The sequence below is a fragment of the Amblyomma mixtum genome, chromosome 4 (genome assembly GCF_055824585.1).
Source record: "Amblyomma mixtum isolate Tamu chromosome 4, ASM5582458v1, whole genome shotgun sequence".
Taxonomy (NCBI): Eukaryota; Metazoa; Arthropoda; class Arachnida; order Ixodida; family Ixodidae; genus Amblyomma; species Amblyomma mixtum.
In genome coordinates this window covers 22884024-22899793 of record NC_143015.1, presented here as the reverse complement: position 1 = coordinate 22899793, position 15770 = coordinate 22884024, and the positions used below count along the sequence as shown (strand labels likewise).

The following is a 15770-nucleotide window of genomic DNA, read 5'->3' as shown; positions in this document are numbered from 1 at the left end:
CCTCTCCATGATGGATGAGATAGATGAAGCATAGCAACGCCAATTTCTCTACGTAATACTGAAAAAAAATGGCAGTGCCTTAGCTCAGCTATGCCAGTATATACGTTGCGAGAGGTACGGTATATTCCTGGTTATGCCACCGCCGCATCACCTTCATCTCTCGCTCGGAGGCGAGCGGTGCGGCGCGCGGCGCAACAGCTGCGCGTCTGTGACGTCACTCGGCTCCTCGCGCATGCGCACAAGTGGCGCCGAAGGCCCACAGCGAAATGGTGAGACTGAGGGCAACGTAGCGCTCGCTGCAAAACTGCTGTCGACAGCAAAACGGACGAGCATGAGCAATCGGGTGATTCATTCGTCATAAAATAAAACCGCTTTCTCAATGAGACTCTCCTTAGGCATGACTAAGGAATTCTGTTTAACGGCACTTACATCGCGCAGTACACTGGCGTTTAGCAACCTAACTTTCTGCCGCTCCCTGCTACGCTTGCCTTCTCTTGGAATCGACTTCGTTACCCTCAAGGACCAGCGGTTATCTTGCCTTCGCATTACATGCTTTGCCCAAGCCCACTTCTTCCTCTTGATTTCAACTAGAATATCATTAACGCGCGTTTGTTCCCTTACCCACTCTGCCCTCTTCCGATCTCTTAACGTTACACCTATCATTTTTCTTTCCATAGCTCGCTCCGTTGTCCTTAACTTAAGCTGAACACTCTTTGTTAGCCAACACATTTCTGTCCCATAGGTGAGTACCTGTAAGATACAGCCTAAAGAATTAAGAGTAAACCAGTTCAGATTTATTTCTATGTTTATGTTCAGCATACGGGTAGCAGATAACAACATGGAGCCGAAATTGGCGATAGCTAGACGCCATTTACTAACAGTCCGGACTGTCAACCTTTAGCAATGAAGACGTCGACGTTAATTCAACGGGCGACCGCGAGTTATCGGCTTAAAGCCCAAAGCACTGCCCTAGTACCCGTCTTCGCCAGGTCTATTGCCTATCGAATCTTCACGCCGATAAGACACCGGTCCTGATGGCTGTGCTTTTGTTCAATTTATTTGTGCCGTATGCCATTGAAACAAAGCGGCGCGATCATGGCACAACAGCGACAAAGGCGCTGAACGAAATGAGCTTTGTGCCACCGCACTGAAAACTGCTAAGATATATGACAAACTTTCCGCAACAGTAGGCGACGAGCCTAAATAAAAGTGGACCTAGCGTCACTTTTGCAGCATTCGCGCGCTAGAACCAGTGCTTCGGCAGTGTATTGTAGACGGCTCATTGAATGTGATGATCATTCTGATCAAGAACGTCGACAGGGCGCCTTGTCGAAGAATAGAGCGAAGAAACGTGCTATTGTTGAAGCAGAAATCGAGAGGCTGCTGTGGAGAAGCAGCGGCAGCAGCGGCGTGAACAACGACAGAGGGAGCTGGTAGCGGACGCTGCCATTGGCTCCACTTCGAGCTTCCGCTCTGTAAACTACGATCAGCCGGATTGTATCCCATTAAATTTTTTTTAGACTGGCAGCAAAAAACATGCTTGCGCTGATTATTAAGTTTACCAGAGGCCCTGAAGAGGAATGAAATGAATCGAATCGGTTCTTGCTGAATGCTAGCAGAAAAGGTTCTAAATTAGCTGATAAAGATCTTTATTCGTACTACTAGTAGTGGTTTTTATTTTGCATTGAATATGGAAGGTAAAAGAATTTTTGATACCCCAGTATCTGCTATCGCGGCTGGAAGCACCTGAGCTGGGGCAGCGGAAATAAAGGATAGCAGGCAGTGCGTAGAAGTGAGAGGAAAGGGGTGAGAGGATAGTACAAAGGACAGGGGAAGGGGTACACTAACAATAAATCTGTTGTCATAATAAATATATACAGGCCGCACTCTCGTGAAGGTCCGGTTAAAATCTTCTTCCATGACTGCAGCCTTGTGATTCCGTGATCGAGCGTATTGGGCAGTTTCCACTGTCATGTCATAGGAGGACATAGTGCTGCATGCCATGCGGCCTGAACAAACTATGACAGTGCTCGAGCGTTCGATCGACAGTGCTTATTTAAACAATCCAAAGTACACCATGTCGCACTAATGACACAGCAACAGGTGCAACTTGCGTTCAGTGGCGATGTGTTTAACGGAGCAAAGAGAATTTGCATTATTATACGACTGATTTCCAGAAAGATAACTAGGCATTTCAATATTGCTCTCTCTTTGTAATTGCGCATTTAGAAAAATCAACGTAGTTCATCTTTCCTTCTTTTTAGTGTTATTTTTCTTTCATTTTCTTTTTTTTCTTCATTTTGTTTAGCTGATTGGTGGTGATCAGTTTGAATGAAGTGATTCAAAAATGTAAGTAATCACGAAAAGTTAGCCTGGCTGGCTTCTTCGAAAGTCGTGGGTTCGAATCCCACCGGCGGCATGTGGTTGTTTTTCACCTGCTTTGTAATTAGTTATCTTTAACAATAATAACCCTTTTAAGCTCCCTTTGACCAACACCACAAATTAGGAACAAAAACATCCCCCACGCTCGTTGCTCTCGGTGACTGTTGGCTTCCGTCATATATGTTGTAACGAGCCCCTGTTTTTTCCTTCGAGAGGCCGAAAATCACGAGGTTCTAATAAAGCAGTCCTGCTTTTCTAGCCCTCGGGTGGCGTGCAATTTATCTCCGACGGATGACATTATGCTGTCTGTCAAGGAGGTCACTGCAAAACTTCGGATGCGAGGCGTTAATACACTTAATTTTCTTCTTCTCCACACCACAACAAATAAATTGGAAATTAAACTGGACGAAGTGAAAATTTACCATAATATCTTAAAGCAGATGTTGATTCGCGGTAATCCAAACAGTATATAAATTTCGAGAGCCTTCAGCTGCAGAAAAGGCAAGCAAATTACGCTATAAAACTTAGCTGTAATTTACTAGAGGTGTGCGCCTCGTAAATCCTTCTTTAATTTTAAGGACGCGTGGTTTTCTGAAGTGTAAGCAGAGTTCAGTATAACTGCAGAACCTGCAATGTACTGCATATAATAGAAGTGTTGCCGCGCCTTCTAATCACCCAACCAGATCTATTCGGTCTGTGTGCGGAAGTGTTGAGGGAAAGGGAGTCAAGATGGTTGAGGCAATGCCGCGTGCTAAAGTCCTTTCTAAGGCCTCCTAGACTTTAAGCCCCCCCCCCCCCCCCCCACGAAAGCAAGCAACAGTCCTGCACTGACTCTAGGCAGGGGGCACCACCCGGCCAGGAGTAATCGCCGGTCGCGTTTTCCAGTCATTGATACCAATGCCTGACCGTTTCTCTCATGCCCTACGTGTCACATCCTCGTTTTTATTGCGTAAGCAATACTGCGCCAGATTTCGAGCCATCGCGTAGCTCCCGGCGGTGGCCGAGGTCAAACAGATGGAGCGCCGTAACCGTTTCAGCCGCGCTCCACCAGGTGGCAGGACCATCGTTGCGCCGCCGCCGCTGCCGCGCGCCTAGTCGCGCGCTCTCGTCGCACGTGTCGAAATGTGGAGAGAGGAGAGAGAAAGCGGGAGGAAAACGGGAAATAAATACGCGCGTTCGCCTCGCGCAAGACAGTTGCTGCTTGGCGCAACTTGCCCGGTTTAACCACAGCTAAACCTCAGCTAATTTTTTTCACCCTGGTGGCCGAAGGTACTCGCCTCAAAAAGGCCTTGAAATATCAGTGGCAACTGCTGCCCATCTCCTACGGGACGAATTTAATGAGAGCTCTCAATTGCCGACATCAGCTTCAGGTTTCCCTATTTAATACAGCGCAGCAATGAAATACGACGCGAATGGCGGACTCCATCCGACCGTGCGCGCCCCACGCAATACTAAGTGAAATTTTTCTGAGCTATATAGATAGATCCCTGTAAATTGCATTAGTTGGGCTTCGCTGTAAAACATTCAAGAATGTTGATGATTTCCTGGTTTTTGCAGATCATTCCAATTTCAATTTTAGCATGATTAAGATCCTGTAAGTATTTAAGGAATCTGGTTCAGGGCGGAAATTTACATTCTAGACCACCAAAGAAGATTTGTTGCAGTATTTAGGCATACGGATGAAAGTGGAAGAAACCCATGTCTTCTGGCTCTACGTATAACACACGATCAATTAAATCGATCCTCATTTGCAACTCACGGCAATCCGAGATAGTTAAAAATTACATAGCCAAGCCGTGCCTCCAGAATGCCCTGAAGAAATTGTTTTTCCCTCTGATGAAAATTATCTTCCAAGCGCAGGTGACTATGAACGGAAGTAGGCTACCCGCAACAACTTTGGGCGCGCATCTCGGGTGAGCTAGCTAAAGGAATAGGTAGCAGGTTTTCCCACACCAGCCAACCACACTACAAGGACAAAAGTAATAAGTTAAGCTGTCATTCCCTATGTACACCGCCTCTCGCATGGGTTGAAAAACGTGGCGAAGCGGTATCAAGTTGATGTCTTTCTGTCCGCTCCCTTGAAACTGGCCCGCATAGGTCCAAAGGTGGATCATAAGCGTGAAGCACTGAACCGAGGTGCACGCAAGGGTTGTGCCATACGCCATGAGAATGAGTTCGTTGCGTGCAATGAAGGCATAGTGTATCAGATCAGTTTATCATGCGGAGCCATTTACGTAGGCCATACTGGACGATGTCTGAAGACGCGCCTTCGGGAACACAACAAAAATATCGAAAACGACCCAGATTCAAATATGTCAAGAACCGTCTCACGTGCAGCGGGTGCTCGTCCTATTTTAACACAACAATAGAACTGTATAAACACAGGGCTAAGACCACGCGTAAAGTTATGGAATCATTCCATATCGCTAAAAACCGAGTCAAGTGCCTCAACAAGGCCACTATAGTTCTTAAAGATAATCAGCTCGCATTCCTGGACACAAGCTGAGGGCTCAGTGGATTGTACGTTGTTTGTCAGCTGTGACTGTACTCTTTCTTCTTTACTATACTCTTCCTTCTGCCGATGGACGTCTGCGAAGCACAATAGCGCCTACCAAATATTTGTGGAGCGCCAGAATCGGCGCGCCTGCACATCTTACTCCCTCCACTGAAGACAGTTAAATGGTGTTTTCGACTAAGAGTGCAATGGATTTAGTGCAGCAAAAGGTGGCAGTTCGCAGATGTAAAGCTTTCCGCGTTATAGCATGCCCTTCTCACCTGCATCGCTTAAGAGTGTCCTAAACATATGCGCACATTGTCTGTCTACCTTCTCACTAGCACGGAACCCGTACACGATTGTACGCGTTCTATCTGCTGCCTTCAAAATGGCAATTACCGCTGCCTGCGTCATTGCTTCTATTCCTGTTGTCGCCCTAGTGAAAACATTCCGTATGGTCATTCTCATAAAGGTGTTTTAGTGCGAAGGCAGTCGTGCGCTCACCAACACCGATCAAGTATCTTGTCACCGTACGTACGTGTTCAGCACACGTACGATCTTATGCCGTTGCCTAGTAACAAGAGTAAATACCCGAGTTTACCTGAATTGATTGGGTGAGTTCGGAGGAGCGTCGCGCCGAAACAGCCACCTGTCAGTGCAGTAGCGCATCTCTTAAAGGGAGACTGAAGCACTTTTTCTGAAAATCGGGCTGGCAGCGGCATCCTATAGTTTTTCATGCTGTATACTGGAATATCGCATCCAAATAAGGCAAAAACAAGCGCGAATTGCCTTTTTTAGCCGAAATATGCGGCCTGTGCCGCGGGGCACGCCGCGCGGCGCGCCGCCGCCCGTGATTGGTCAAGAGAGGTCGTGACGTCACTTTGAGGACTGGAGAAGCTGCCGTTGCGGATCCGGCGCTGCGTTGAGGGCAGATCGCAGCTTTCCGTGTCGTTGTAAAAGCGAATACGGCGACTATTTTTTTTTTACTGACCACCGAAGAAAAGGATACTACAGTTTGCTCATTCCACGTATCACCTGAAACCAAAAAAGACACAAGCAAAAAATTCTATGCCTAGCACAAGCATACGCCAGCTTCAAAGACGCGATGCAGACCATGCGTAAAAGGTGCCAGCACAACCTCGGCTCGTATTCTCGGAAAGGAAGGGGTGCGAACAATACTCAAGTCAATTACCACCACCGGACGCCTCCTGGCTCGCCCGGAAGAGCGTCATCCTAAAGAAAAGGCCCAAAGCACTGTGTACAAAACATCCTGTTCTCAGCACCCGGCGTTGCAGGTTGGGGCAAGAAAGTATTTCAAGGAAACGATGAAGGAGCACAAAGTTGGTGTCAAAATTAGCGAAGCGCAGTGGCCAAGCACTGCGAGGCATGTGACCACAAGATAGTGACGCAATCATGGTGCCCTGGAAACCAAGCCAAATACGCGGCCAAATACGCTTCACTTCTGGCGCGTTCAGCAGATGCCAGAAAATATTAATCGCTGCCTCGGAAACGTTCGCCCTTCCTAGATTTGCAGTTTAGGTTCAGTGAAGTAGTTGCCAACTATATGTGTGTTTAAAAGCCAAGCTAGCTGCAACTCGCCCGCTGCCACAACTTGATGAAGAAATAGAGTAAGGTTGCGGTGTTATTTTGCAAAAACTCGGTAGGCATTCATTTTTCCCACAAATTTGCATCCGAAATCAACGTCGAGCGCTTTCATTTTAATTGCTTAGCTAGGAATAAACGAGATGCCGCATATGAAGAGCTTCGATGCTTGCTTGCTTTGCTTTATTGTGCTTTGCTCTGCTTGCTTGCTTGCTTGGACACGTCGAACCGAGTATAAAATCACTAACCGAGCCTTGCTGAGCACGTCTCAGGTGGTCTGGCCGCACCTAAGCAGAGGAGAGCGACACATGCTTAAGCCTCTATAAGGTTTCTTCAGGGGCTAAGTGAGAATGTTTCTCCTTTTAAAAGAGGCGCTTCTTCGGAATGGTGACACGTCTTTTATGCGCGAGGAAATCGATGGAGCTGTGTCATCGTTCAGCCGCGCCTTTTCGACAGAAATCTCCAGAGATCACACTAGGACAAGCTCTGCCTGTAGCCGCTCTTACGAAAGTGTTTCGAGCAGAGTAAGCTTGCTTTAGTCGGCTTGAATTCTTCGTCACAGCAGCGAGAGGTTGCGCTGCGAGCTTGTGATCTTGCGGAAAACAGTGGAAGACGACACAGTCGCGGCCGTAGTTGTTCGTGGACACGAACGCAGAGTAGTACCTGTTGAATCAGATTCTCAAGGTCGGCTGACACGCTTTGTACTTCACAACGCGCGCAGTACGAGGAACAACGCATGCAGCACGAGAAACAACGCGCGCTGAAAGCGCGCTCGGGTGCGCCGAAGCATCCCCGGCTCCTCAACATGACGTCACGCTGGCCGACATGGACGACGTTTCCCTCTCCGCTGTTCCCCTCTCCTGTGCTCGCGCGGGGCGCGGGAAATTTAAACATCGCGTTTTTAATTGGTGATTGCGCCACTGTTTTAGCCAAAATCGAAAAAATAATTTCACAGACGTGATCAGCAATGACACTACCTCAAAACCCTAGAAGGTTAGCTGATTCGAAAACCGCCTCAGTATCCCTTTAACCGCTGCGCCACTGCGCTGGTAGTGGTGTGAGGACTCGCCGCAATCTGTGAATCCTAAGTAGAGAATGAACTATTCTACATACATGGACATCATTAACCCGCTATTGATACCACGTCATACCCTTAAAGGTGCACTGCAGAGGAATCTGAACTTGTCTTTTTGCCGCGGGAACTCGATCTACACGTTCCGAGCTTTCTTAGAAACTTCGTCTTATTGCCCTGTGTGGCCGATTTCCGTAAATAAATCGAATTTATCGTCTGGCTCCCGCCTTTTTTTTTAAATTCTCCCCCGTACGGTGGGCGGAGTCGACCAACGCGTGGAGTGCCTTTCACCCAGTCCCGTGGCGACTTGCCGCTCTGCCATCGGCGGAGTAATACGTAGTAGTCCGTAGTAGCAAATAGTTCGCGCGTATTTTTATTTCTGCGGGCTTATTTTGCGGCTATATTATCTGCGAATGAAACTATTTATTCATGGAAACCTAAAATACAAAATAAAGCGAAAGCAAAGCCTCCACGGAGCTGGCTGAAAGGCACTTCACGCGTTGGTCGACTCCGCCCACCGTACGGGGAGAATTCAAAAAATAAAGGCGGGAGCCGGTGGGTAATTTGATTTAATTAGAGAAATCGGCCACACAGGGCAATGCTAGAAACGTGTAGATCGAGTTCCCGCGGCAAAAAGACAAGTTCAGAATCCTCTTCAGTGCACCTTTAAGGCGGCGGGAGCTTAAGTGACCCTTCCAGTTGAAGAATGAACACCTGCTTTCGCACGTTTACTTGGTCTAACTACGTTAACCCGTACCAATTTTTATTTCCGACCTTTACGGAACATACGCAGTTCATGAGTACTTATGCGGACAACACTTTAAGGTGTGGCTACATGCAGACGCCATTAGCACCTTTGCGTTGTGCGGGAACCATAGACCATGCAATCAATTGAAAACCACGCGGAAGAGTAACAGAAAGTGCTCAGATTCCGCAAATTTCTGCTCAGTTATGTGCGCGTGGCTCAGACGAAAACGTTTCGATAGTGTAATGTGTTAGTGATTCCAGAATGCCGGTTGTACAGTATACGTACCAAACGCTATGCTTCTAATCAACGCGTTAAACTTAGGTTCCTTTGCGTCTGTTTCTGCTCAGAAGCAAGAAATGGGCATTGGGACATCAAAGGGTGCTCACTACCGGGCGCTTCCGCCGACTGGTTACCCGGGATGGCTCAGTTCAATGCCGCGAAGTTTTTTTCTGACAGAAATATATTTATTCATGCTCTCAATCATCGCCACCACAGAAGTGCAGAAATATACAAACAAACAATTTCGTCCCCAACAAGCGTTACAGAATCGACTCCGCGTACTAAGAGAGAAACTGCAATGCTTTGTACGATGGGAACCATAGAACTGTTGTCAAGACATGCCAATCGGAAGGGGCTGCCACAACCATAAAGCTCTTGTCGTGCAAGCGCGAATCATGGCAGCAAATACCATTTTACGCGAATCTGGTCATTTTCAACATAACCGTAACTGATAAGATCTTCGACACAAAGCCACTGATTAAAGCAACAAGGTTCGTTGCTTGATGCCGTTGGCCTTTCGAAGAATTGCTGCGAGCGGAAAGGCTTGACCTGGAGTACCACTTCTTCGCCGTCTAACGGATGTACGACGCTCACCTTGAATGTATGCTCAAATGGCCACGTCAGAAACTCGTCCATGGCACCTTTATGCAAGCACATGGAAACATGCAGTTTCACAGTATCCCCATCCTTTTCAAAGTCGACACCAGGTGAGATGCAGTAACCGCGTAGGTACACCCTCTCACTTTCAATGTCACTTCGGCCTTCTTTCATAGCGATCTCATAGTGTGATTTGACATTTTTTGCAAAAAACTCGCAGTGTGCAACGCTGATTTGTACATGTCTTAGAATTGTGCTGACGCGGTTCAGTGCCTCCCGGCTACTTCGATTCGTTGAAGCTTTAGCTTTTCGGATTGCAGTTTTTACCTCTGATAAGCTTCTTTGTGTTCGATTCGTCATGTTAGAAAATTGAGCCCTGGCTGTTTTGTGTAATCTGCTCACACATCCGGACAGGTCAGTTGTACCGATGCTTGTTGTGATGCGTGTCTTCACTTCTTTGTTAGATGCCTCGATTACACGAATAGCTCGAGTCAAACTGTCTCGATTTTGATTTGCTCCAGTCGCCACTTCTTTCCTCACGGTTTCCTTCAAGCCGCTTATGGCGCCAGAGATTTCGTTGAGTCGGTCACCATGCGAGCGGAATTCATCGAACATTCGCGCCAGCAATTCTTTCACCTCTCCTGCCTGTTCGTGAAGGTCTGCTCTGCAGGCAGCTAGAAAGGCTGTCTCGCTCTCGCCTGCATATGGTCCATCGCTTTTGAGCGCAAGAGGAGTCTTCGACTTGCAGAAGCCTGATTTCATGTGCGTGACGATTCCGCAGCAAAGAACCATGTTGGAGCACCTGGGACAGCAGACGGAGTGGTGCGCACATTCATCCCGGAAATGTTGGGCGATCGCTGAAGCAGCCACCGTATACTGGCAGCCACTTCCTTCGTTCCAGCACTTGACCTGAAAATACAACGAAAGTATATATTAGATAATAGTAAAAGTTTGAGGGAATTTATTAAATATTGAGTGACCCGTAGATTTAATTTAACCTCTGCAATAAATAATCGGTTTGGTTTGGTTTCTGGGGTTTAACGTCCCAAAGCGACTAAGGCTATGAGAGACGCCGTAGTGGAGGGCTCCGGAAATTTGGACCACCTGGGGTTCTTTAACGTGCACTGACATCGCACAGTACACGGGCCTCTAGAATTTCTCCTCCAAAGAAATTCTAGCCGCCGCGGCCGGGATCGAACCCGCGTCTTTCGGGACAGCAGCCGAGCACCGTAACCGCTGAGCCACCGCGGCGGCCAATAAATAATCGCTGTGTAGGTCATTTTAACTGTTTTCTTTGGAACCTGTTTTTATGCTTTTTCCTTTCCACTGGGAACGCGTCGTGTTATTTCCCTTATTATTAAATCTACTGGCTTGGCAGCATTGGGTAACTTGCTCAAAGTTTTCAAACCGGCTTTGAAAGTGAAATTACAGCGGTACAGCGTGTGCAGATATTGTGGCCTGTCTCTTCAAAAAGAGTACGCACCAACCTTTCTTTTCCACCCAAAAATCGACATTTCAGTACAACTCGAAGTTGCTACCGAGCACACTCCTTCAATCAGTCTCGGCTACCTAAGGCGGTTTTTTTCCTCTAATTTAGTGACGAGTTCGGCCACCTTCTGTCGTTAGTACGCCGCAGCAAGATGCTGCTTTTGTCGATGACACGAGAGCACCTTTACTCCGGCGCTGAAATTAGGTTCTGTTCTAGACTTAGAAGATTCCAGTCTCTAGAATGACTCAGGTTGGTTGGCCGGTTACGTGTACTCGTACACTGCCGTCAAGCAAGGGACGCGTAGAACGATCATAATACACGCGGATAATGACGAGGGAGAAAGATGATGCTAATGAATTGTGACTTTCTATTTTGTGTGTGATAATTATTACTAGCGCTGAAAGTAGCGTCGAGTATTATCAAAGCTCCGACCAAACCTCTAGCACGGTACGTGGTCAACCTACTCACAGGAGTTATGCTAACCCCTGGACATAATTTTTAGCGAATGCGGTATCTGTATATAACTTGAGGTTCAGAATCAGAATCATGTTTATTTAACATCATGTCGTTGTTGGGTGCGTCGACAAAAAGCTAGTGAAAGGCTTGACGAGGCCGACGCACCCCACAGAGGCATTGCAGTGGTACACAAACTTCAGAGCACTTTCAAAGAACAAACAAACAAACAAACAAAATAAATAACAGATTTAGCATTAGCTGTACATGAATTCGGACTCCTTATTTAATTGATACGGGAAGGTGTAGCTCAGCATTTGATAGCCGTGATTTGTTCTCATCCTAGGCACATACCATTTGGGTGTCGCTCGTGTAGAGTACTTCGGCTCTTTGCATTGTATACCTGACAGCTTTACCATAGGGCAATTATTTTTATTAGCACTGGATTTATAACGTCGTAGACGTAAAGAAGTTAGAGGCCCATTCCCATAAATTCCGGACAAGGGCATTTATCAATGTGTTATAATTTATGAATGAATTTTTTTGAAGAGTTGACTATAAAGATCAATATATTCGCAGATCTTCCCTGCTTTATTTTTTTTTGCTGTTAGCTTTTTTGCTATCGTCAAGAACAATCCCCACTGGTTTTCTATGGCAGTCTTAAATAAGGAAACTTCAGAAGAAAGATTTCGTTACGCATTTGTAGAATGGACCGTTACCTTCTATATATGGAGTACAGTACCTTGCAATATTCCAGTATTCAAAATTGATGTCCAAGAATCCTGGAAGTGACAAGCGTAACCTTCCTGAAGTCATTAATCATTGCTTGTTGCTCAGCTGTGGCGTTGTGTTCTATGACACGTGCTTCACCGGAATCGTAAGAAGTACACTAACGCCACTCTCTGCAACCTAAGATTTTCGACCGTATTTAGATTGGTTTTGGGGGGTATAAATGTCCCAAAGCGACTCAGGCTATGAGGGACACCGTAGTGAAGGGCTCCAGAAATTTCGACCATCTAGGGTTCTTTAAGTGCACTGACATCGTACAGTACACGGGCCTCTAGAATTTCGCCTCTATCGAAATTCTACCGCCGCGGCCTGGATCGAACCCGCGTCTTTCTGGACAGCGGCCGAACACCGTAGCCGCTGAGCCACCGCGGCGGCGCCGACCGTATTTAGAGGCTCTAGTATTTCCGTGAACTTTTTGTGCCATTCAGACTGCCCCGCATGTACAGTACTGTTAAGACTGTTCGGCTAAGACTGTTCTCCGCACAACGCTTTTGGGTGCTGAAGGTATCTTGAAGGTATGTGGTAAGTTTTGTACCAGAAGGTATCTTCCCTTCTGCGTTGAAAAGGTCACTTCCGAACGCTCTTCCAAAATTACATGCGGGGAAGTGAGGCTATTGATGGCGTGAGAATGTAAAACTGTAGCCGAATGCAACGTTTTTATTTAAGTTATGAGGTTAATGAGCAAAGCTCTTTTTTTCATCGAATGAGGCCAAAAAGAAAACTGCACCGCTGGTCTAGTGGTCTGAGGCCTCGAACCGACGCAAATTTAGATGCGCGCCATTTGAGGGCAGGGACAGTGGTTTCAATGTGTTGAACGCGATATACTGATACTGCTCGGAGCTTTATTCAGCCAATCATCGACCTCAGCATGCAATGAAACTTCAAGAATTAAGCGTTCCTTCGTTCATATCCTGCAAGAAAAAATCATATCAGCTGCACTTCACTCGTGAACCAAGGCTCATCTACGCACTAAGCACCGCACACATCTACACCATCGGAGCGCAGAAGACCCATTATTGACTGTTCTCGTATTCTGGCAACCGCGCCCTTATGGTGCAGGCTATCCTGGCCAACATAGGGAACGCAGCAGCAAGACGGCTGCCACTGCTACTTTCCATGGCGGCTTACCACTTTTCTGAGGAGCTCGTCAGCAGGGAAGTCTCTATAGATGATTTCATCGTCCTGGCACTCGTAGCCGTCAAGCGGGCACACGTGCGGGCCTTCTGCAGCGCACTGCTCGTAGCAGGACTGGCACAGCGTGTGGGTGCACGGAAGCAGGGCGGACTTCCGGCGCACCAATCCGCACGCACTGCAAACTCTGTTCGGCGGAAGAGGCTTGAGGAAGCGCAGGGGCTTCCAGTCCAATTCCGCGGAATAACCGACAAGTGTGTACTGCATGCTTACAGGAGGCCTCTTCAGAACACACACGCTCGCTTCACATCGAGTTGTAGAAACTGCTTTCTTCCTCCCGTGAAAATGCGCTCTTCTCTTTTTCAACGCGTCACAGAGGCTACAATCGCAAAGATATCTGGATGATGCGCTGTCACAGCGTGTGGTGAAATAATCACATATGTAACACTTGTTGCTGGGCTAGTCGGTGCATAGTTCTACGTATAAAAGTTAGCGCAAAACACGAGACAATCACAAGAAAGGTGGACAGGACAACGCGCTAACCACCACAAAAACCACTGATAAAGCGCGGCGTCCTGTCCACCTTTCTTGTCATTGTCTTGTGTTTTGCGCTGACTTTTTTTTTTTACGTAGAAATAATCACATCTAGAGCACATGGCGCATTGTTTTTTTGGCGTGTATTTTGAAACGACTTTCAGGCAGACTGAAAGCCCGTACCAAGACTTTCTGTTTCTGCTTTTGGTAAATAAAATTCGGAGTGCCCCTTTTTGACTGCATTTGCACCGAAACTTATCCCATTGTAATTATGTACGCTGCAAGAACCGGGCGTATATTCGGAAATTCAACCAGGCGGAACAAAGTTCGATGTGCAGATAACGATATTTCAGTCGAAATTTTCTTTTTTTCACATGCATTCCGACACATTATTGGGTATTTTAGTTTTAACACATTTTATTGAAATGCTCGTGTACCTTCTGTCACTTATTTGTCCGATCTGTTTTCGACAGCGCTTAAGGTGCCGTTGAGCGAAGAGCCCGACGGCGGGCGAGAAAATGCGATTTGATCTAAAAGTAGTGACGTCAGACGGGGAGCGGCGAGTTTGAAAGGTGAATAAAACATCACATAAATAGGGAATATAAGGTAGCAACGAACCTAAAACCTAGCAGAACTTTTTGCTGGGCTAGTTGGTCCATTCTGATATTGGTGAAAACAGCTTTCGGGCTTCTTCTTTCGCGCTGTTTTCACCAATATCAACCTAAAACCTCATTATGGCAAGTAAGAATGTAAAGTAAATAATTGCACAGAGAAGAAAATTCTGATGAGATGGGACCCAAACCAGAGGGCCCTGGATCACGGGTCAGACGTGCTATCCCTGAGCCACCGAGGCACGTTTGCTCTAGTTAGTTAATGTTTTGTAGCAAGAGCTACACTACGCCAGCCCCGCTTGAGCTCCGTGGCGGCGCCGTTGGTCACGTGGTTGGTCATGTGGCTTGTTCACGTGGTGCGGAGCAGCTGCTGCTGCCGGCGGCGCAGCGCGCCGGCGAAACCGAGCTGCAACCGATGTGCGCATGCGCCGTGTCGAGTGTGTGTGTGGGGGGGGGGGGGGGGGGCAGTGGAGAAGGGGAGAGGGAGTCGCCGGGGCAGAGGAGAAAACGAGGTCAGCTGGGCGGCTCTGAAAGAAGCCCGGGGCTCGGCGTTGGAAAAAAAACCAAGAGAAGGCGGCGAGCCGGGGAGACGGAGGAAGAGCGTGCACTCTAAGAAAAAAAGGTGTGATTTTAGTCCTTTAAGGGGGTAAATCCACTGACGCTGTGGCGAGCCCCTTTTGGTGCAAATTTGCACCCTCGTCGGGGGACTAAGTGTGTGTGGTGTAAAGTTTAGGCTGCAATAGGACTAATGTTATTCCGTTTGATCAGGTGCAAATATAAGCCCTTTATGACTAACGTTACCCTTCCTCAGAAAGACTGACGCTTAGGCCGAGAAAGTGCAAACATATGCCTTACTTTCTGGTGCATGTTTGCACCCACTCGGAATAAGCTTATGCTTGATCTCAAAGCGTAAACTTATCCTCCCAAGGGCTACAATTAAGCCTTTCAAATGAGCTTATTACAACGCTCCTGAAGTGCAACTTTACACCTTATCAATGGGCGTAACGTTGTTCTGCAAGAGGATATGATTTTGATCTTTTCAGGTGCACTCTTACACCGTGTTAGAAAGGGTAATGTTAAGCGTAAACTTACCCTCGCAAGGGCTATAGGTAAACCTACCTAATCAGTTTATAACAGCGCTCCCGAAATGCAACTTTGCACCGTATCAGTGGACGTAACATTGCTCTGTAAGTGTGTATGTTTTGCTCGTTGAGGTGCATCCTTACGCCTCTTTTGGTAGGGTAACGTTACCGTCCAGAGGACTGTAGGCTATCCCGTAATTGCAGTGTATTGATACACCTTCTCGAAAGTAAGGCACAGGCGCGTTCGCTGTGATACTTTTTGGGCCTGGAAACTAATTCCCTATGTAAGTGTGTGGTAACGGTGCATCAGCTGTAATGTATAACTCACATTGCAACTAAACGCAGCATTACCATACACCTACAGAACAAAGCTACTCGCTGAAAAGGCATGATAACTACCTCATTTACGTGCAGTTCACAGACATTTTTTTCTTCCACAATCCTGGTTATGTTTGTGTTAGTGCGATAAGTTTGTGGCGTGCCGTGCAGCACATCAGAAGGCAGTTT

General features: G+C 47.2%; 1 protein-coding gene across 1 annotated transcript; it reads right to left on the bottom strand.

Moving 5' to 3' along the window:
- Positions 1–3067: 3067 nt before the first annotated feature.
- On the bottom strand, positions 3068–13303 carry LOC149345877 (TNF receptor-associated factor 6-like). Its single transcript, XM_089585991.1, has 3 exons — positions 13034–13303; positions 9964–10083; positions 3068–3076 (listed from the first exon to the last, which is right to left on the bottom strand). The coding sequence occupies exons 1-3, from the start codon at positions 13301–13303 to the stop codon at positions 3068–3070; spliced, it is 399 nt and encodes a 132-aa protein (XP_089442117.1).
- Between the last annotated feature and the right edge of the window lie 2467 nt (positions 13304–15770).

What these genes read in the sequence shown, in the direction of transcription:
- LOC149345877 (XM_089585991.1), bottom strand. Translation starts at nt 13,303, where the DNA reads ATGCAGTACACACTTGTCGGTTATTCCGCGGAATTGGACTGGAAGCCC. An exon ending in ACGAGCTCCTCAGAAAAGTG is followed by an intron (nt 10,084 to 13,033) that starts GTAAGCCGCCAT and finishes TTGTATTTTCAG; the next exon opens with GTCAAGTGCTGGAACGAAGG.